The sequence below is a fragment of the Salvelinus sp. IW2-2015 genome, linkage group LG3 (assembly GCF_002910315.2).
Source record: "Salvelinus sp. IW2-2015 linkage group LG3, ASM291031v2, whole genome shotgun sequence".
Classification (NCBI taxonomy): Eukaryota; Metazoa; Chordata; class Actinopteri; order Salmoniformes; family Salmonidae; genus Salvelinus; species Salvelinus sp. IW2-2015.
The window spans coordinates 30,311,395-30,331,713 of record NC_036840.1 but is presented as its reverse complement, the minus strand read 5'-3'; the positions used below and the strand labels follow the sequence as shown (position 1 = coordinate 30,331,713).

General features: G+C 41.1%; 2 protein-coding genes across 3 annotated transcripts; both read right to left on the bottom strand.

Annotated features, from left to right (window-relative positions):
• Nucleotides 1-609: 609 nt before the first annotated feature.
• LOC111954326 (leucine-rich melanocyte differentiation-associated protein) lies at nt 610-4,489 on the bottom strand. Of its 2 annotated transcripts, none has more exons than XM_070435877.1 (4): nt 2,863-4,489; nt 2,275-2,457; nt 1,971-2,048; nt 610-1,307 (listed from the first exon to the last, which is right to left on the bottom strand). In XM_070435877.1, exons 1-4 carry the CDS (start codon nt 3,045-3,047, stop codon nt 1,163-1,165), a joined length of 591 nt encoding a protein of 196 aa, XP_070291978.1. In that variant the 5' UTR covers nt 3,048-4,489; the 3' UTR covers nt 610-1,162. The 2 variants fall into 2 exon arrangements, with proteins under 2 accessions (XP_070291978.1, XP_070291982.1); XM_070435881.1 differs by having other exon boundaries at nt 2,275-2,454.
• Nucleotides 4,490-5,288: 799 nt separating this feature from the next.
• On the bottom strand, nt 5,289-19,600 carry LOC111954321 (alkaline ceramidase 2). The gene is made up of 7 exons (XM_023973962.2): nt 19,243-19,600; nt 18,996-19,110; nt 17,903-18,044; nt 7,204-7,341; nt 6,908-7,045; nt 6,578-6,774; nt 5,289-5,756 (listed from the first exon to the last, which is right to left on the bottom strand). The coding sequence occupies exons 1-6, from the start codon at nt 19,339-19,341 to the stop codon at nt 6,588-6,590; spliced, it is 819 nt and encodes a 272-aa protein (XP_023829730.1). The 5' UTR covers nt 19,342-19,600; the 3' UTR covers nt 5,289-5,756; nt 6,578-6,587.
• Between the last annotated feature and the right edge of the window lie 719 nt (nt 19,601-20,319).

Sequence of the window (20,319 nt, the reverse complement as noted above, 5' to 3'; positions counted from 1 at the left end):
ACACATTCAAATTCTCCTTATTGAAAATCATTTGACGAGAACTGGAATTGGAATTTCAGTATACTTCCTAAATTGACTGGAATTTACATGGAACTGACCCCAACCCTGTTGCATGTCTCGTATTTCTTTGTGTCAGAGAGAGATGTGTTTGTGTTGCTTGTGTATGTATATGTCTTCAACAGTGTAGTTTTCCATCTCTGGTGAGTGTATGTACATGACTACAAGTGTGTGTGTGTGTGTGTGTGTGTGTGTGTGTGTGTGTGTGTGTGTGTGTGTGTGTGTGTGTGTGTGTGTTGATGAAGAGGAAAAGGAAATAAATCCCTAAAAGAGAAGCATCAGCATTGTTCTTACTGGACATCCTGTGGAGGGTCAGAACCCAAATCACAGTCAGCATAATTGTACTAGTGGGTGAGGGCATTCACAGCCAACCGCTCAGATGGGTGAGGGCACACCAGCCAACCATTTTTATAATGTGCATTAAAAGATTATAGGTCACCTTTATAGCTTGATAGCTATTGTCTGACAGAATTTGTTACCTACACAATACACAATAGATTGTATCATATCACATGGTAGGTCTAACAACCATTTAAAAACACAACAGAACAGTGCTGTGTATCACTTCATCTTTAATGCCACAAGATAAAGATTTAAACTAACTTTTCAAATAGATAATTGGACACTGAGGAAACAATCCATTTCTCAACCATGCTTGTCATGTTAATTCCACGTTGTCACTCTCACTCTCTGAGTTAGGACTTTTCAATGGTCATTTTGACAGATCGGTCAGTACACTGGTAATTTGATATCTCATAGGCCTAAATAAGCTCTTTTCTTGCCAAAGGGACATATGTAACATACAAGTAATGACAAAATGACGTTTGAGTGTGACATGGAATTATTTACTTTTGCAAAACATCTTCATTCACCATTCAAATGGAATATCTTCCCTTCATTTCTTTAATGATAAGGGAAATTCCCCATGTCCATAGAAAATCATAACAAAAAGTATCCCATTTTCATTTTAACAAATAACATGTTGACAATATATTTACAACTGGTGCTAGCTTGCTTGAACTAATCATCTATCTCTAGAATTAATGATTTGCTCATCTTGATACGTCTTCAGATCAGTTATATAGGTAGCAGTATTAAGGAGGGTTCAACGATGGAGCTCCTTCCTCCTTTTGCTGCCTTCCCTGATCCTCTGCATCCTATAGGTCTTCTTAGCCTGCGCTCTCTCTTTCCCTAGAACCTCAGTGTCATCCAGGATCATCAGGCTTGGGATCTGACTGATCACATACTGCCTGTGTGGGCCAGAGGAGGAACAGATTGGTAATTTCAGTGCTTTGAATGACATCATTGTGTTGCAGTTTGAGTTTAAATTACATCAGTGCTGGAATAATGTCAGAACACGCTGATGAGGGGCAGGAAGACAAATATGGTATATAGGCTAATATTTGACAGCACTGAAAATTATTTGACAGTGTGTCACGCTGTACATTAGCTTACGATTGATTTTTGGGGCCTCCCGAATGGCACAGCGGTCTAAGGCACTGCATCTCAGTGCTAGAGGCGTCACTACAGACCCTGGTTCGACCCCGGGCGGTATCGCAACCGGCCGTGATCGGGCTCTGCACAATTGGCTCAGTGTTGTCCGGCTTAGGGGAGGGTTTGGCTGGGGTAGGCCGTCATTGTAAAGAATAATTTGTTCTTAACTTACTTGCCTAGTTAAATAAAGGTTCAATCTTTTTTAAATTAAGCTGCCATGGATCGGGGACAAAATACATCACAGCAAGATATCAATCACACAACATCTGATTCCTTCAGGCACCGACTCTGTAACTTATTTAGAGTTATAGAACCATATCCTGCTCCTATTACCGTGTCACAATACATCATTGTCATCTCATTTTTTTTTTATACACAGGTGCAGCTTTAGTGTATCAYCTGTGTTCACTCAAGCTCACCTGTAGTCTATGTACTGGGGCAGACTCCCTCCATTGAAGTAGCTGGGTGCTGCCTCGTTGTTCATCATGCTGAGGATCCTAAATGAAGTAGAAATATCCAGAGGTCGGACAACGACACTTAAAATGGTCTTTGTGGTATGGTGTCATGTTTTTGTACATTGTATTACCATGCCACTACCATGCTCTACAATGTTGCACCATACTGAACCCCCCAAAAATTGGCTTTAACAGAAACAAAATGACACCCAAGCAAACACACACACACACTCACATACATAATGCCCTCAGTGAAAGCCATTCTTACTTGATGTTGGGAAACTTGCGGTGGATCTCCTCCACGAAGATGGGCAGGTTGCTGATCTTGTTCTTGTTGATCCACACGGTGGTGACGCTTGGCATGTAGGGGAACTTGACGTGGGACGAGTAGCTGTTGCAGTCCAGGATCAGAGTGCTGAGCTGCTCCAGTTCACCCAGGAGAGCTGGGCTCCGTTGGCAGCGGAGTGAAGGAGAGATTGTTTGTGTGAATGTGAAGCGTGTACATATCATTCCATTTAAATTCCAGTCAATTCAGAAAATTAAACACATTCAAATTCTCCTTATTGAAAATCATTTGACGAGAACTGGAATTGGAATTTCAGTATACTTCCTAAATTGACTGGAATTTACATGGAACTGACCCCAACCCTGTTGCATGTCTCGTATTTCTTTGTGTCAGAGAGAGATGTGTTTGTGTTGCTTGTGTATGTATGTGTCTTCAACAGTGTAGTTTTCCATCTCTGGTGAGTGTATGTACATGACTACAAGTGTGTGTGTGTGTGTGTGACGACTGCGTGTAATATGTGTCCATGTGTGTATATACTGTCTGTGTACAGGGCTCATAACAGAAGGATACTCCTCCAGCAGGTTGTAGCTGAGGTCCAACACTTCCAGGGTGTGTTGCTGGGCTAGTATGACTTCGTAGGGGATCTCTAGCAAGCCCTGGTAGGCAAAGGAGAGACTCCGAAGCCCCAGCACTGGGCCTGGCTGACCGGGCTGGCTATACTGGCCTGGTGCAGCAGGCGGCCCCTCTGTCTCCATGGCTAAGAAGCCGAGCTACAGCCTCCGAACACCTCACTCTTCGGTGCCAACTAGCCAGATTACCAGGGTATTCAGATACATGGCGCCGTAATCCCTGAAATCCACCCTCAAATCAAAACAACAAGGGCATAATGGTTTAGTTATTGAGAGTACTTACTACCAAAAACCCTTTTCTAGGAGTTAAACATAAACAAGAAGCCAAAATGCTCATTCCGGACCCAAATGTTTTCTGAATAGTACAGGTCATATAACTGACTTACAAAATAGTTATTACCCAGGCAAACCTGGGTTAAAATACTATTTGAAATCGTTCAAATACTTTCAGCGTTTGCTTCAGCCTGCCTGGAGTGCCATGTGGTTGGGGTTTGCACTTTTGGGAGATTTCTATTGGTTCCATTGCAACAGGCAAGCTCAATCAAGTACAGCTAAAGTATTTGAAATTATTTCAATTAGTATTTAGTCCCTGATCAGCGGGATTGAATGCAAAGCAGCAGCTGCAGTAGCCCTTCAGGACCATCATTGAATACCTCAACAATTTCCCCTAATCTTTCACCTTTGAGACATGTTGGTACATCTTGAACTTTGGAATGTTGACATGAGTGAAGAACAGCATCGGTCAAAAAACTACACTAACAGAATCCAAACATGTTCTGGCTAGAGGAATACAATACAGTACTTTACCATCACCGAGGTGATTCAGTTTTCATTCAGTTCACCTAATGACCTTTATTTGTAGCATACAGTAGGTCAACAGCAGTGCCTGTTCTCATGTGCTATTATAGTCATTTCATCCTTAGATCCAGGCTGAGGTATTGGAGGTCAAAAAACACTATGAATGATCCACTGTGTTAGTTAGAAAACCAGACCAAATGCCTGTGCATGTAATTTACTCAGCGGCAGGTATCCTAGTGATTAAGAGCCTTGTGCCAGTAAACAAAAAGTTGCTGGTTTGAATACCCAAGCCAACTAGGTGAAAAATCTGTCAATGTGCCCTTGAGCAAGGCACTTAAACCTATTTTCTCCTGTAAATTGCTCTGGATAAGAGCGTCCGGTAAAACTTTTTGCATTTAATGTCAACTGAAGATAATCAAGGCAGATCCACCTGGTTCTACAGACATCTATAAATCTTGCCATCAAAAATATCATATAAAAAAAAAAAATGCTTGTATGGTCAGCAACTCTTTAAAAAAAACAATCTACATCGCTCAAGGATAATACGAAGAAAGCAGAGCTGTCTCTTAAACTTGTCAGAGATACATAGGACCATTAATATTAAACAGGTCAACTTAAAAATTAGACAAACAAACTTAAAACAGCATTCAAAAACAAAACATACAGCAATCATAAACATATCTATTAACAAACAATCATTATTTGACCCAACTCACCAGATGTGTAGTGAGGTGGTTTTCAGGCAGGTCTACCAGCTGAGATGCAGTCTGCTTACTGCACATAAAAGGCACTCATTCATGGACAGCTCTGGATCACAAGATCTAGATATCACATTGGCCATTAACCCCCTCTCTCCACAGGTTCTCCCAAAGGCTAAGACCCAGGCCACGTTGCTGATATAAAATAGTAATGAATAGAGCTGACATGATTCATTGTTCCACCTGTCAGAGGCATTTCATTCTACATAATTTATTTTCTCTGATATTTCCACCAGGTACAGTTATTCCCAAACAAAGTAAAATCCTTCATATAGCTATCTCTCAAAGGACAAAGCACTCCATTGACAAAGGGTTTAGTAAATGTTGAACATTTTATTACACAAATATAATGTAAATGTAAAGTCATGAGAAATTCTTTCCATCTTTGTTTACAAACACATTATATTACACCTACAAATGATTAATCTGTTATAATAGGAAAATTAAAGGACACTTCTTCTGAAAAGTAACATATTTTCACCACATTGGCACTGGCATGTGTTTTGGCCACTGCCATAACGCCTATGATGGCTGTTGTCAGGGAGAGTACTTCATATCCCATACAAAACATGATAATACTGCTTTTAGTCTCTTTTAAGAATGGCCTACTTGCAAAATACTTTTGGAGCACAAACTCTTGCATACATCTTCTGCAATTTATCACAATAACCAGACAACACTGAGATGAAATACTTTAGAACACTATAGATACTGCACATTTCCCTTGAAATAAGAAATGTAACATTAACAGTAAAAATACTGGCTAAAATAACACTGAAAATGTATATGGTTATGTTACCTATATAATGCCCGCGCATACACACACACACACGTTAATAAGATAGGCCAGGGTTTCCCAAACTCGTTGCTGGGGCCCACCCTGGGTGCATGTTTTTGTCTTTGCCTTAGTACTCACACACCTGATTCAATAATCATAGCTTGATGATGAGTTGGGTTATTTGAATCAGATGTGTAGCGCTAGGGCAAAAAAATTAAACGTGCAACTGGGTGGGGCAGGACCGAGTTTGGGAACCCTGATATAGGCTATATGTTTACTATATACTGAGTATCCAACATTAAGAACACCTTTCTAATATTGAGTTGCACCCTCCCTTTTGCCCTGAGAACAGCCTCAATTCGCCGGGGCATGACAGTACACAGGTGTTGAAAGCGTTCCACAGGGATGCTGGCCCATGTTGACTCCAATGATTCCCACAGTTGTGTCAAGTTGGCTGGATGTCCTTTGGGGCGGTGGACCATTGTTGATACACATGGGAAACTGTTGAGGGTGAAAAACACAGCATCGTTGCAGTTCTTGAAACAAACCAGGCACCTACTACCATACCCTGTTCAAAGGCACTTAAATCTTTTGACTTGCCAATTCACCCTCTAAATGGCACACATATACAATCCATGTCTCAATTGTCTCAAGGCTTAAAAATCCTTCTTTAACCTCTCTCCACCCCTTCATCTACACTGATTGAAGTGGATTTAACAAGTGACATCAATAAGGGATCATAGACTGACCAGGTGAAAGCTATGTCATGGAAAGAGCAGGTGTTCTTAATGTTTTGTACACTCAGCGTATAAGTCAAATGAGTAAGTTTAACAATGCCATGGATAAAACTATAAAATCTCTGACTCCAGAGACATTGAACAATTCAGTCAATAGGGATCAATACAATCCTGTCTTKATTTTTTTGACAAACTGTGGTATGCATGAAAATGGATTATCTGGAGCTAGCAGCACTGATACTAATAATAGCTGACTTATGTGATAAAACTGGATACGGAGGGAGAGAGAGACTGCAACTATTAGGGTAAGGTTACCCTTATCTATGTAGTTCTTCCCTCTAGATTATCATTGAGTTTTATATAGCTAGGAAATGATCAGGACACTTGATCAAGATATTCCTATCATTGAACACTGATKAAAATTTAAAAAATAGCGATCTCTCTAAAGATCCATTATCAGAATTCTTAGAAAGCTTATTTTAAAGCAATGTGGCAGTGAAAGCTTTCCACAACCCTGTGAGTTTTGCAGATCTTGTTTAAAAAAAAAATGTATTCTAAGTATGCTAGTTCATCGATAAGACTTACAGTACACTGGTTATGTCAATTTGACAGAGTGCTTCTTCTGGACACACAGAAGAGTGACATAGGGCACCCCAATGAAGGCCCACTTTTCACTGGGCCAGAACTTGACCACGGGGCCCTGCTCTGGGGCCTCAGAGGCTGCGTCGAAGTAGGCAAAGCACACGCACCCAAGGTAGGAAGCCAGGCAGATGAGTATGTGCCTACGGAAACAGAGAGGGGTTCATCAGGGGTTAATTACACAAGTGGGGGCGGATTAAATCAAGTGGCAGGCAGAAAATGTTTAAAAGCCCTGGCATGACACTTTCCATGTAATAGTACTAAAATTGGACATACCATGCACAGTGCAAATAGGGGAAGTTGACAGAGGACCACATATCACAGAAGATCCTGTCACTGATCCAGCAGAGCAGTGCCAGTGTCCACCACATCCCAGTGAGCAGACCCAGCTTAAACACACGCAGGTTCTCACACCTACAGACAACAGACGCACATTTACAGAGCGTTTCAGAATTGAAATGTTGATTGCAGGCTTGTCCAAACTATGGCCAGCTATTTGTTTTTTTAACTGGCCCACTGCACAATTTCTGACATAAAATTGAATGAAGTGACAATGCTGAATTTGCCCTGACCTCTTGATCTCAGTTATGAGCAAGGCGGTGCAGGGGATGCCCAGGCTCATTAGAGAGATGGCGTTGATGGCAGGTTTGACGAACGCCAGTCCTGTGGTGATTCCTGAGAGGATCCCAATGACCACTTTGAACCTTATCCTGGGGGAGAGAAGAAGGTGAGCTGTTACTCAACATACATAAATAGATCCGAATGGGAATAATCAAACACCCTTTAGTTGTTAACTCACTTCACTTGAATGTATGCCGTTTTGCAAGCATGACTGTGTGTATCAGTGGCGGTCGGTACCGTTTAAAGATTAACTGAAGTTAAGGTGATTTTGATAACCAAATGTGATAAAGAAGCATGTTCCTACCCTTAAAACTTCTGAAAACTCATATTTATGTAAAAAATTAAAATTGCCTCATCTGACTATTGTGTGCCGCCATCTTGATAACGTGTCATKAATGACATCACTTGAATGGTTGGTCTGACAGGCAGCCCAGATTACAATGCATGTTAGTAGCCTCATTGAGAATGTTTTCATTTTAACAATAATAAAACATATGAAAAAAGTGCCTTTTTAGAAGGCTATCCTGTTCGAGACTAGCCAGGTAACATGGCATGAACAATAAATTTACAAAAAAATATATACTGTGCAAGGTGGGCTAGCTATCCAGATAGTTGAGCTTGCTGTGGTTTTGGACTATCATTGATGAATATTTTGCTAGCTAGCTGAACAGGTTGCTACAGAGCATGATTTTACTATGGGCATTGGCAGCATCATTTGGCAAGTCTCACAACTAGCTGCAATTGATTTAATAGGAGTGGACACTGAACAACCCCAGATGTCTGTAGCTAATGCTTTCAGAACAGACACCTAGCTAGCTTGCATTGACTGAATACTCGTTTTTATAACCCAGCCTCTCCTAGGTTTGGCACATCTGAAGTCCCTCACTGCAAACCATATTGAATACCATTTAATGCATAGTGCACACAATCTGCCTGCAATAGTGACTTTATTATTGTGGACATTACCATGCAGTTAGCTTACAAGCCTTGTTTGCTGTAACCTAGCTGGCTATATTTGGCTAACACAGTAAGATACGATGCCCATGTCAATACTACTGTAATGTTTAACACAGCTAGACCTTGATCAAGTGGGCAAGTGGGTTGTTGACTGGACTATACAGGCTTATTTGAAGCTAGCTACCTGCTTTGTTATTGAGGACATCATGCATTTAGCTAGCTTGCTAATGTTGATCTGACCAAAAAAGTATCAAAAAATGGACAGCTGCACCATACAGGTTTCAAAATAGTTGGGAGGAGAATTTCGATGTATCGATTCCATAGCACATGGTTTATGAACTGATACATAAAATGACTCCGGATTCAAAACGTAAGAGTTTTTCAAMTTAAATTACACAAAATTCTTGCAACCAATTGAATGTAATATATATACAACTATCCCAGCTCTGCAGATTTTGCTGCTAAGAGACTGAATCATTAGAACACTTGTTTTTGTACGCCCATTTTGGTCGCAAGTTCAGGAATAGCTGAAAAAATTAAATTTACTTGGAGCTAACTCTGCAAATAGCACTGCTGGTGATTTGATAAGTCATAGTCAATCGATCAATAATATGATAATACTCTTACAAAGGGTGTTCATCTTCCATTTACAATCTGTAGAAACTATGAGAATAGGTTGAGAAACTTTGTGAAACATCACAATGGAAAACTATATGGCAGCTAGAAATCAAAACTGGATGGTCTTCAGAGATAGATGGGAGGGTTGAGGGTTGAGGGGCCTAAAAAACAAACAAAAGATAACTCATGTAAAATCTACTGTCCGTAAAATGTATGCAGTAGGTATAAACTGGAAGTAGAAGCCTAAGTATTGTTGTCCATTAGTTTACCCCCAAAAATTATAAAGAAGGGAAATAAGTGCATTTGGAAAGTATTCAGACCCCTTGACTTTTTCAACATTTTGTTATGTTAAGCTTTATTCTAAAATGGATTAAATAGTTTTCCCCCCTCATCAATCTACAAACAATACCCCATATGACCAAGCAAAAAATGTTTTCTATACATTTTGGAAAATGTTAAACATTTAAAAAAACTGGAAATATCTCATTTACATAAGTATTCAGACCCTTTACTCAGTACTTTGTTGAAGCACCTTTGGCAGCAATTACAGCCTTGAGTCTTCTTGGGTATGACTCTACAAGCTTGGCATTATTTGGGGAGTTTTCCATTCTTCTCTACAGATCCTCTCAAGCTCTGTCAGGTGGATGTACAGCTATTTTCATGTCTCTCCAGAGATGTGATCGGGTTTGCAACAGCTATTTTTATGTCTCTCCAGAGATGTTCGATCGGGTTCAAGTCCGGGGTCTGGCTGGGTCACTCAATGACATTCAGAGACTTGTCCCGAAGTCACTCCTGCTGTGTGCTTAAGGTCATTGTCCAGTTGGAAGGTGAACCTTTGCCCCAGGCTGAGATCCTGAGCGCTCTGAAGCAGGTTTTCTTCAAGGATCTCTCTGTACTTTGCTCCGTTCATCTTTCCCTCGATCCGGACTAGTCTCCCAGTCCCTGCCACTGAAAAACATCCCCACAGCATGATGCTGCTGCCACCACCATGCTTCACAGTAGGGACGGTGCCAGGTTTCCTCCAGATGTGATGCTTGGCATTCAGGCCAAAGAGTTCAATCTTGGTTTCAGCAGACCAGAGAATCTTGTTTCTCAGGGTCTGAGAGTCCTTTAGGTGCATTTTGGCAAACTCCAAGCAGGCTGTCATGTGCCTTTTACTGAAGTGGCTTCTGTCTGGCCACTCTATCAAAAGCCTGATTGGTGGAGTGCTACAGAGATGGGCTCCCGAGTGGCGCAGCAGTCTAAGGCACTGCATCTCAGTGCAAGAGGCGTCACTACAGACACCATGGTTCGTATCCAGGCTGTATCACAACCGGCCGTGATTCGGAGTCCCATAGGGCGGTGCACAATTGGCCCAGCGTCGTCCGGGTTTGGCCAGTGTAGGCCGTCATTGTTAATAAGAATTTGTTCTTAACTGACTTTGCCGAGTTAAATAAAGGTTAAATAAACAAAAAATGAAGATGCTTGTCCTTCTGGATCAATCCTACACAATCCTGTCTCGGAGCTCTACGGACAATTCCTTCGACCTCATGGCTTGGTTTTTGCTCTGACATGCACTGTCAACTGTGGGACCTTATATAGACAGGAGTGTGCCTTTCCAAATCATGTCCAACGTATGTCTGACTACATACATCTCCGACTCACAGACACACATGATTGGCATCGTCATTTCCGGTCACAACTTGTAGACTTGTTTACGTGCTGCTGTGCGGTTTGTTGCTAACGTTTCTTTGCTACCTGCCAACTTTACGGTTTTTACTTTTTAATTACTGTTTTATATTTTTAATTTTTCCATCGCTCTACTTTTTTCATTCAACTTTTTCACCCTAGACGCTTTATCTGGACATGGTTCGACACGACCTCCACAAGCCGAAGCTAAGTAGTAACATTAACATTATGCCTTCTAATTGCAGTCCCTGTACTCATAATACACAGGAGAACGATTGCCTTATGGCGAGGATAGCCGTGCTGGAAGCCCAGCTTCAGACGCAATCATTAGGCAAGGGTAATTTAAGTGTAGGAAAGGATGAAACAGCATCTGTGCCACTGTCATGAAGTTGGCCATTGGTGAGGTTTATGACCCCCCATAAATACCTTTCCCCCTTTTCTCTCTCTACTCTACAGAGTGGCTCTTGGAAAGCCCTTTATTAACATAGAGAGAAAGTCTGGTGACATCAAAAGGTGGGGAACGGAATCATATTTCGGTAATTCAACCACTTGAAAATATGCGTTGGTACTTAATGAATATGATGTCAGATCAGTTGGCGTCTGAGACATTATTACTGATGATAGGATGACATGAACTGTATATCTTGGAAAGTCTACACATTCTAGTTATCAGATTCACATGGAATTGTTTTGCAATTTAAATGTTTAAATATGAAACTATTTGTGAAAAGATTAAATGTAATTTTAGCTTCTAAATGAGAGAATTGGTTTTCATTAGTGAACTAGGCTCAACTCAGTGGCCCCGCCCATGTGATCAGACATTGGTTGTAAACTATGAAACATGCCCCTCTTTCCTACCACTATATACGCCCCTGTACGAAAATGTAACTGTGTTCCGAGGACAGGAGGACGACGGTCCTTACGTTAAAAGGGCTAAGATAATAACCTAACGAAATTAGCATCGTGTTCAACATGAAGGTGACGATCGACATGCCGAAAAGATGAATTTCGACTATACCAGCCAGAATATAGCATGAGCTTAAAAGTATGGCAACTTGGTATGAACTTTGAACTRTTATTCACTCCWGAAGTGATACCTCCTAGCCGTTGAGTTAGCAGCAGRCGCTGTAAACGTGGGCTAGGAAAGGACMGARGACGTATCCAGTCTAACACACAACGACGATACTACAACGTATCCAGTTTACCACCAGAGACATTCTTCAGAGGACAAGKGATCCCTGCTGGGCAACCCGGCCTTCCATCTACGACCAACCTATTGAAGCYCAGCTCAGAGTATATATTCCTTGCATTTTCCTTTTCCAAATGGGKGGWTATTTAGAATGCATAAGAWTCMGWATTTACYATAGCATAGCGTCTCCCTTTGTTACTCAGTCTTCCCGKGCTTTCATTCAAGCCCAACKCCCTCTCTTTGTGTAACCAGCCYCCATAACGGTTCCGTCCACCAGGGACGTTTTCTRMTGTGACATAATTAGTATTCAATGTATGATCCATTCTGTGTATATGTAATRCTGTATGATTATTTAGGTATTTAGTAAATAAATAATTAAACCAAATTTTGTATTGCTGATTCAACTTTTTAGCCAGGGTTCGTGAAGATAACCAAGAATTTACAACTTTCCGATCAGACTGAATAGGGTGACGATTAAATATTGACTGCTATTGAGGTAAAAGATTACCAGGTCTTTAAGAGTTTATTCGGAAGATAACAGCTCTATAAATATTATTTTGTGGTGCCCCGACTTTCTTGTTAATTACATTTACATGATTAGTTTAAATCAGGTAATATTAATTACAGTAGAGATTATTTTATAGAATAGCATGTCATATCACTTAATCTGGCATAGCAAAGACACGACACCCCCAATAAGTACAGATAGTAGTAAAAATCCGCTCGCAACATAGCTTCAGCGTGTAAATCAGCTAGAAAGATGTGTCGCATCGAGTAATTGTCTCTGGCCCCCTCCCAGTTAGGGGGAGTGATGAGCTCTACAGCAGTCTCACAACTCAATCGCTGGTTGAAAACTGTTTCCTGCCCTTCCCAAAAGATAGAATTTGTAGATAATTGGCCCTCTTTCTGGGAATCACCCACAAACAMGACCAAGCCTGGTCWGCTGAGGAGTGACGGACTCCATCCTAGCTGGWGGGGTGCTCTCATCTTATCTATGAACATTGAGGAGTTAGAGCCCTGTCTATCTCCAAAATGAGAAGGGTGCAGGCCAGGCAGCAGGCTGTTAGCCACCCTGCCAGCTTAGTGGAGTCTGCCACTAGCATAGTCAGTGTAGTCAGCTCAGCTATCCCCATTGAGACCGCGTCTGTGCTTCGATCTKGGTTGGGCAAAACTAAYCATGGCGGTGTTCGCCTTAGCAATCTCACTGGAATAAAGACCTCCTCCATTCCTGTCATTATTGAAAGAGATTGTGATATCTCACATCTCAAAATAGGGCTACTTAATGTTAGATCCCTCACTTCCAAGGCAGTTATAGTCAATGAACTAATCACTGATCATAATCTTGATGTGATTGGCCTGACTGAAACATGGCTTAAGCCTGATGAGTTTACTGTGTTAAATGAGGCCTCTCCTCCTGGTTACACTAGTGACCATGGCCCAGATTCATAAAACCTTCTTCAGAAGAAATTTCTTCTTAACTGCAATTTTTTCCTTAACTATAGATTTATGAAGAAAGTTAATCTTGGAAACGTTGTTAAGCTATTTAGTTTGTTTCTCCTTTAGCAAAAGTTAAGAAGAAATTCAATTCTTGAAAATAAAATTTTTAGATTTGTTCTTAATTCCAAGATAGCTAAATCCTTGTCTTAAACTCAGGCAGTGAGAGAATAAGCGCATGAAAGCAATTGAACATGTTTAATTCACTCACAAAGTTCATCTGAAAGTTTCAGTATTGATTATTTTAAACCCAAGAACATGTTTTAGAACAGTAATCTCAGTAGGAAATAGTTAACATGATTGTCGGTTGCCTAGCAACAAACATTTTAAGAAGATTCTAACAAGATATTTGACAAGTTTGTAGGAAAATCATGAAATCTTAAGATACTGTGGAGGAATTGCACTTACAAACTATCTTATCAACTTCTTTTTTCTTTTTTCTTAAGACTCTTCTTAGGTTTTTGGGTAAGAAGTGTTTTGTGAATCTGGGTCCATATCCCCCGCGCATCCTGCAAAGGCGGAGGTGTTGCTAACATTTACGATAACAAATTTCAATTTACAAAAAAAAAAAATGTACTGTGTCTTCGTCTTTTGAGCTTTTAATCATGAAATCTATGCAGCCTACTCACTTTTTATAGCTACTGTTCACAGGTCTCCTGGGCCATATACAATGTTCCTCGCGGAGTTCCCAGAATTCCTAACGGACCTTGTAGTCATGGCAGATAATATTCAAATTTTTGGTGACTTTAATATTCACATGGAAAAGTCCACAGACCCACTCCAAAAGGCTTTTGGKGTCATCGACTCAGTGGGTTTTGTCCAACATGTCTCCGGACCTACTCACTGCCACAGTCATACTCTGGACCTAGTATTGTCCAGTGGAATAAATATTGTGGATCTTAATGTTTTTCCTCATAATCCTGGACTATCGGACCACCATTTTATTACGTTTGCAATCGCAACAAATAATCTGCTCAGACCCCAACCAAGGATCATCAAAAACCGRGCTATAAATTCTCAAACAACCCAAAGATTCCTAGATGGCCTTCCAAACTCCCTCCACCTACCCAAGGACGTCGGAGTTCAAAAATCGGTTAACCACCTGAGGAACTAAATGTAACCCTGCATAATACCCTAGATGCAGTCGCACCCCCTAAAAACAAAAATAATTTGTAATAAGAAACTAYCTCCCTGGTATACAGAAAATACCCGAGCCCTGAAGCAAGCTTCCAGAAAATTGGAAAGGAAATGGCGCTCTACCAAATGGGAAGTCTTCCAACTAGCTTGGAAAGACAGTACCGTGCAGTATCGAAGAGCCCGCACTGCTGCTCGATCATCATATTTTTCCAACTTAATTGAGGAGAATAAGAACAATCCCAAATAAAAAATGTATACTGTCGCAAAGTGAACTAAAAAGCAGCATTCCCCAAGAYAGGATGGCTTTCACTTCAGCAGTGATAAATTTATGAACTTCTTTGACGAAAAGATCATGATCATTAGAAAGCAAATTACGGACTCCTCTTTAAATCTGTGTATTTCTCCAAAGCAGTTGTCCTGAGTCTGCACAACACTGCCAGCGCCTATGATCAAGGGAAACACTCAAGTTTTTTAATCCTATATCTCTTGACACATTGATGAAAATACTCTTAGCCTCTAAACCTTCAAGCTGCATACTGGACCCTATTCCAAATAAACTACTGAAAGAGCTGCTTCTTGTGCTTGGCCCTCCTATGTTGAATATAATAAACGGCTCCCTATCCACCGGATGTGTACCAAACTCACTAAAAGTGGCAGTAATAAAGCCTCTCTTGAAAAAGCCAAACCTTGACCCAGAAAATATTTTAAAAACTATCGGCCAATATCGAAWCTCCCATTCCTCTCAAAAAAAAATMAAAAAGCTGTTGTATACGAAACGCTTCAGTCTGGTTTTAGACCCCATCATAGCACAGACTGCACTCGTGAAGGTGGTAAATTACCTTTTAATGGCGTCAGACCAAGGCTCTGCATCTGTCCTTGTACTCCTAGACCTTAGTGCTGCTTTTGATACCATCGATCACCACATTCTTTTGGAGAGATTGGAAACCCAAATTGGTCTACATGGACAAGTTCTGGCCTGGTTTAGATCTTATCTGTCAGAAAGATATCAGTTTGTCTCTGTGGATGGTTTGTCTTCTGACAAATCAACTGTAAATTTCAGTGTTCCTCAAGGTTACGTTTTAGTTCCACTACTGTTTTCACTATATATTTTACCTCCTGGTGATGTCAATCGGGAACATAATGTTAACTTTCACTGATATACGGACGATACACAGCCGTACATTTCGATGAAACATGGTGAAGCCCCAAAATTGCCCTCCCTGGAAGCCTGTGTTTCAGACATAAGGAAGTGGATGGCGGCAAATTTTTTACTTTCAACCTCGGACAAAACAGAGATGCTAGTTCTAGGTCCCAAGAAACAAAGAGATCTTCTGTTGGATCTGACAATTCATCTTGATGGTTGTACAGTCATCTCAAATAAAACTGTGAAGGACCTCGGCGTTACTCTGGACCCTGATCTCTCTTTTGACGAACATATCAAAAATATTTCAAGGACAGCTTTTTTCCATCTTTGTAACATTGCAAAAATCAGAAACTTTCTGTCCAAAAATGATGCAGAAAAATTAATCCATGCTTTTGTCACTTCTAGATTAGACTACTGCAATGCTCTACTTTCCGGCTACCCGGATAATTCACTAAATAAACTTCAGTTAGTGCTAAACACGGCTGCTAGAATCTTGACTAGAACCAAAAGATTTGATCATATTACTCCAGTGCTAGCCTCTATACACTGGCTTCCTGTTAAGGCTAGGGCTGATTTCAAGGTTTTACTGCTAACCTACAAAGCATTACATGGGCTTGTTCCTACCCATCTTTCGGATTTGGTCCTGCCGTACATACCTACACATACTCTACGGTCACAAGACGCAGGCCTCCTTACTGTCCCTAGAATTTCTAAGCAAWCAGATTGAGGCAGGGCTTTCTCCTATAGAGCTCCATTTTTATGGAATGGTCTGCCTATCCATGTAAGAGACTTTACTGAAGGCTCATCTCTTCAGTAGGTCCTATGATTGAGTGTAGTCTGGCCCAGGCGTGTGAAGGTGAACGGAAAGGCACTGGAGCGATGAACCGCCCTTGCGGTCTCTGCCTGGCCGGTTCCCCTCTRTCCACTGGGATTCTCTGCCTCTAACCCTATTACAGGGGCTGAGTCACTGGCTTACTGGTGCTCTTCCATGCGTCACTTGAGTGGGTTGAGTCACTGACGTGATCTTCCTGTTGGGGTTGGCGCCCCCCTCGGGTTTGTGCCGTGGGGGAGATCTTCACGGGCTATACTCGGCCTTGTCTCAGGGTAGTAGGTTGGTGGTTTAAGATATCCCTCTAGTGGTGTGGGGGCTGTGCTTTGGCAAAGTGGGTGGGGTTATATCCTGCCTGTTTGGCCCTGTCCGGGGGTATCGTCGAACAGGGCCACAGTGTCTCCCGACCGCTCCTGTCTCAGCCTCCAGTATTTATGCTGCAATAGTTTGTGTCGGGGGGCTAGGGTCAGTTTGTTATATCTGGAGTATTTCTCCTGTCTCATCTGGTATCCTGTGTGAATTTAAGTATGCTCCCTCTAATTCTCCCTCTAAAACGGCCTTTATAAATACATTTGATTGATTGATCAATTGAATTTACCAGAGGTGGACTCAAAACAAGTTGTAGAAACATCAAGGATGATCAATGGAGACAGGATGCACTTGAGCTCAATTTCGAGTCTCATAGCAAAGGGTCTGAATACTTATGTAAATAAGGTACTTCCTCTCACCTTTTTCCTTCATTTGTGAACTTCATTGCACAACACAACAGCTGTCTGTTGTGAAGATMAAGAAAAAAACTCTAAAAGCCAAAACTTCCTACCATGACCGCTAACCGCTACACAGCCTACATCGTTGTCACCATATTAGCTAACGTCATAGTCAACATAGCTACTAGAACTAACACGTTAGTAAACCCACAATCCAATATGTGTACAAACACACAGTACAGTATACAGCAAGCATTTTAGCAGGTACAKCGGCGGGCCCCATTGGCAATAAATGAATAAAACCAAAAGCTTACCTTGACTTGGAAGAGTTGCAGTGTTGGATAGCCTTAGCATTCCTCTCTTTTTGAGTCAGGTTGTTGAGTAGGCTAAATTAGCTGCATTAGCWAATTTTTTGCATAAATTAAATGTTCAAAACTATTCCACTACTGTGTTTCTCTTTAAGTCCACTACTCACCACACGTTATGCACTGCAGTGCTAGCTGTAGCTTATGCTTTCAGTACTAGATTCCTTCTCTGATACCTTGATTGGATGGCTAACATGTCAGTTAATGTTGGAGGACATCCTCCGGAAGTTATCATAATTACTGTGGTAGTCTATGGAAGGGGACCTTCTAGGTTTGTATTGAAGTCAATGCACCCAGAGGAGGACAGAAAATAGCTGTCCTTTGCTACACCGTAGTGCTACCCTAGAAGGCTACTGTAGACCTTCATCGCTAACCCCAGTTATTTGGTGACATATGAACATATTTACTATAGTTTTATCTAAAAAGGATCACTTTTTTAATGTTTCACTGTTTATATTTTTATGAAATTCACTGAGTAAGATGGTCCTCCCCTTCCTCCTCTGAGGAGCCTCCACCGGTGTGTATGTGTGTGTGTCACTTGCCTGTTTCTGCGGAAGCTCTTGGGCAGGTATCTCTTTGGGAACCACATGCCGATGGCACACATGAGCACCCACAGGATGGCCAGCTCGTCCAGCATCTGGCCCAGGAAGCTAAGGGTGGCATGGAAGTAAGTGGATCCAATGCCTGGGAGAAGAGACAATGTTTACAGAGAGTACGATGTGAGTAGAATACACAATCTGCCATCTATAGGCTTAGGCTAGATGCTGAGGAGATCGTCTATCTAGACATCCTGGTTGCCTCCCACAATGTTCCGGGTTAGGGTTGGATTTTCCGAGACTACTCATGTGTAGGATTTGGGAGTGACACCAAAAGATGCATATCTGCTGAACCAGAATCTGGCTTTACAGGAGTCATTGATATGGCAATACTCCTTTAAGCCCAGGAAGCAGCCATTCAACTTGCCATTCACCAGCTTTTCAAGCATTAAAATYCCTAAATAAGTTTGTTACTCACCAAATATGGAGGTGCCTGGAGGCAATTTTTCTGTTGCTTGTAAATTATTTATTTAGACTTTTTTTGGAAGTACATACAGGCCGTGAAGGCAGTAAATGACGAGTTTCTCGTCGAAACTTTGGTGAGTAACGCAGGTATTTTGACAATATAACGATGAAAAAGTTGGTGAATGGCTTGACGATTAAACAACTCCACGATTTACAATGGAGTTCAGCGGCTAGAGCGGCTACTAGTGTGGCCAGACTGGAGATCAGACATCAAATAGTATTTGTTTTTTATAAAAACTACTGATTTCAGCACCCAAGGAATAGTSAGCAATTACACACATTACATTGTTATGTGTAATTGCGGGCTATTCTTTAGGCGCTGAAATCAGTAGGTTTTTAAAGAAAAACATAATTTTATGTGACATCGGGCCTCCAGTCCGCCCACACTAGTTGCCACTCAACTCCATCATAAATTGTGGAGTTGAGTCAGCTAGTGAATGGCATGTTGAATGGCTGCTTCCTGTGCTTAAAAGGAGATTCCCCATATCAACGTCTCCTGTAAAGCCAAATTCTGGTTCACATCCCTGCTAAGTTCTGGCAGTGTCATTTAAAAAAGTTASAGCAGTAGACTTACCAACCACAACCAGCAAAGCCCAGATCAGATATATCCCACTGTTGAAATGTGTAGCATATTGTCGAAAAAGACACATCAAAATAGGTGGCAAAATAAAAAACAGTATGTTGCTGATCTGCAATGAATAACAAAATATAGGGGAGGAAATTGATTATGAGCAGATTGAACATATCTTTCACATTAGACATGACATTAGGCCTAAAGCCCCCCAAAAAGTTAAAATGTGATCAACCAGGAACATCTTTACCGTATTGTAGAACTCTGCAATTCCAGGGTAAATAAGATAATTTCCTTCACACCAATCCACTTCGGAGCTACCTTGACTCCAGAATACAAGATTGCTCATGTTTATAGATAACGTTAGCCAAAACTGCAAAATGACCTCGCTAACTAGCCAGCTATGTCATTTGAGTAGGAGAATAAGTTGGATACAAATTTGTAGCTGATAAAAAAAGAATCACTTTTACCGAATTGTCATGTTCGTACCTGATAATGCACGAGGTTGACTTACAAATAACTATTTTAAAGTAGTTAAACTAACTACCTGTAATGTTTTGAAAGTACACTATTTGGACTATCAGAGCTAACGGAGATATAATCGTATATGTCAACAACAGTGTGTACAGCTGTACTTGTACGTCACAAAAATTGAACTTCCGGTTTTTTACCTTCAAAATAAAAGCCCTCTCGATACACTGGGAAAGTGGATCGGTACCACTTTTGGTGTTTTGGGTGAAAGTCTCTGCTGTGTCTGAYTCTCTGGCAGAACCCTCTTATGTCTTGTCTTCCGTGGCTGTGACCTCCTGGCCCAGAACAAAAAATGTTGAACTAAATTAAATTGAAAAAACTAGCACTGGTTGATTCAGTGTGGTTGTCTAGAATATAGGCTACATGGGCCAGAGCTGTCCGGAACGCCGTAGCGGCACGTCTAATTTTTGGGGAATTGTGTATCGGCTCCTCAATAAAGAAAACAAAGCAGCCTATCGCTGGCCCAGATTCGCACACCAAGGCAAAGAAAAGTTTGATCAAAGCGGAATGAATGCGGAATCTTTATTTAATAGCAATGGAGAGTGGGATTAATTTCCTGATTCCGCCTGGTTCAAGTTTAGAGTACTGGGGGTAACTAGCTCTTAGATTCCTCTGTGTCATCACAGTTTCTGGAGATATTTCAACAAAATATTTTGTGGTAAATTGATCTCATTTTTTGACATTTTGAAAAAGTTGTAGATATATTCCAATGAAGTTAGATCTATAATTTTTTAATTTTTTTTTTTTAATATACAAGTAGAAAAGCCATAAAATAAATAATCCACTTGTGTAGAGA

Coding starts and splice junctions, on each gene's coding strand:
- LOC111954326 (XM_070435877.1), bottom strand. CDS start 3,047: ATGGAGACAGAGGGGCCGCCTGCTGCACCAGGCCAGTATAGCCAGCCC. Junction 2,049..2,274: donor CGCAAGTTTCCCAACATCAA/GTAAGAATGGCT, acceptor TACTTCATTTAG/GATCCTCAGCATGATGAACA. Junction 1,308..1,970: donor CCCCAGTACATAGACTACAG/GTGAGCTTGAGT, acceptor TGGCCCACACAG/GCAGTATGTGATCAGTCAGA.
- LOC111954321 (XM_023973962.2), bottom strand. CDS start 19,341: ATGAGCAATCTTGTATTCTGGAGTCAAGGTAGCTCCGAAGTGGATTGG. Junction 7,342..17,902: donor AAGAGCTTCCGCAGAAACAG/GCAAGTGACACA, acceptor TCTCTCCCCCAG/GATAAGGTTCAAAGTGGTCA. Junction 6,775..6,907: donor CCCTATTTGCACTGTGCATG/GTATGTCCAATT, acceptor CTGTTTCCGTAG/GCACATACTCATCTGCCTGG.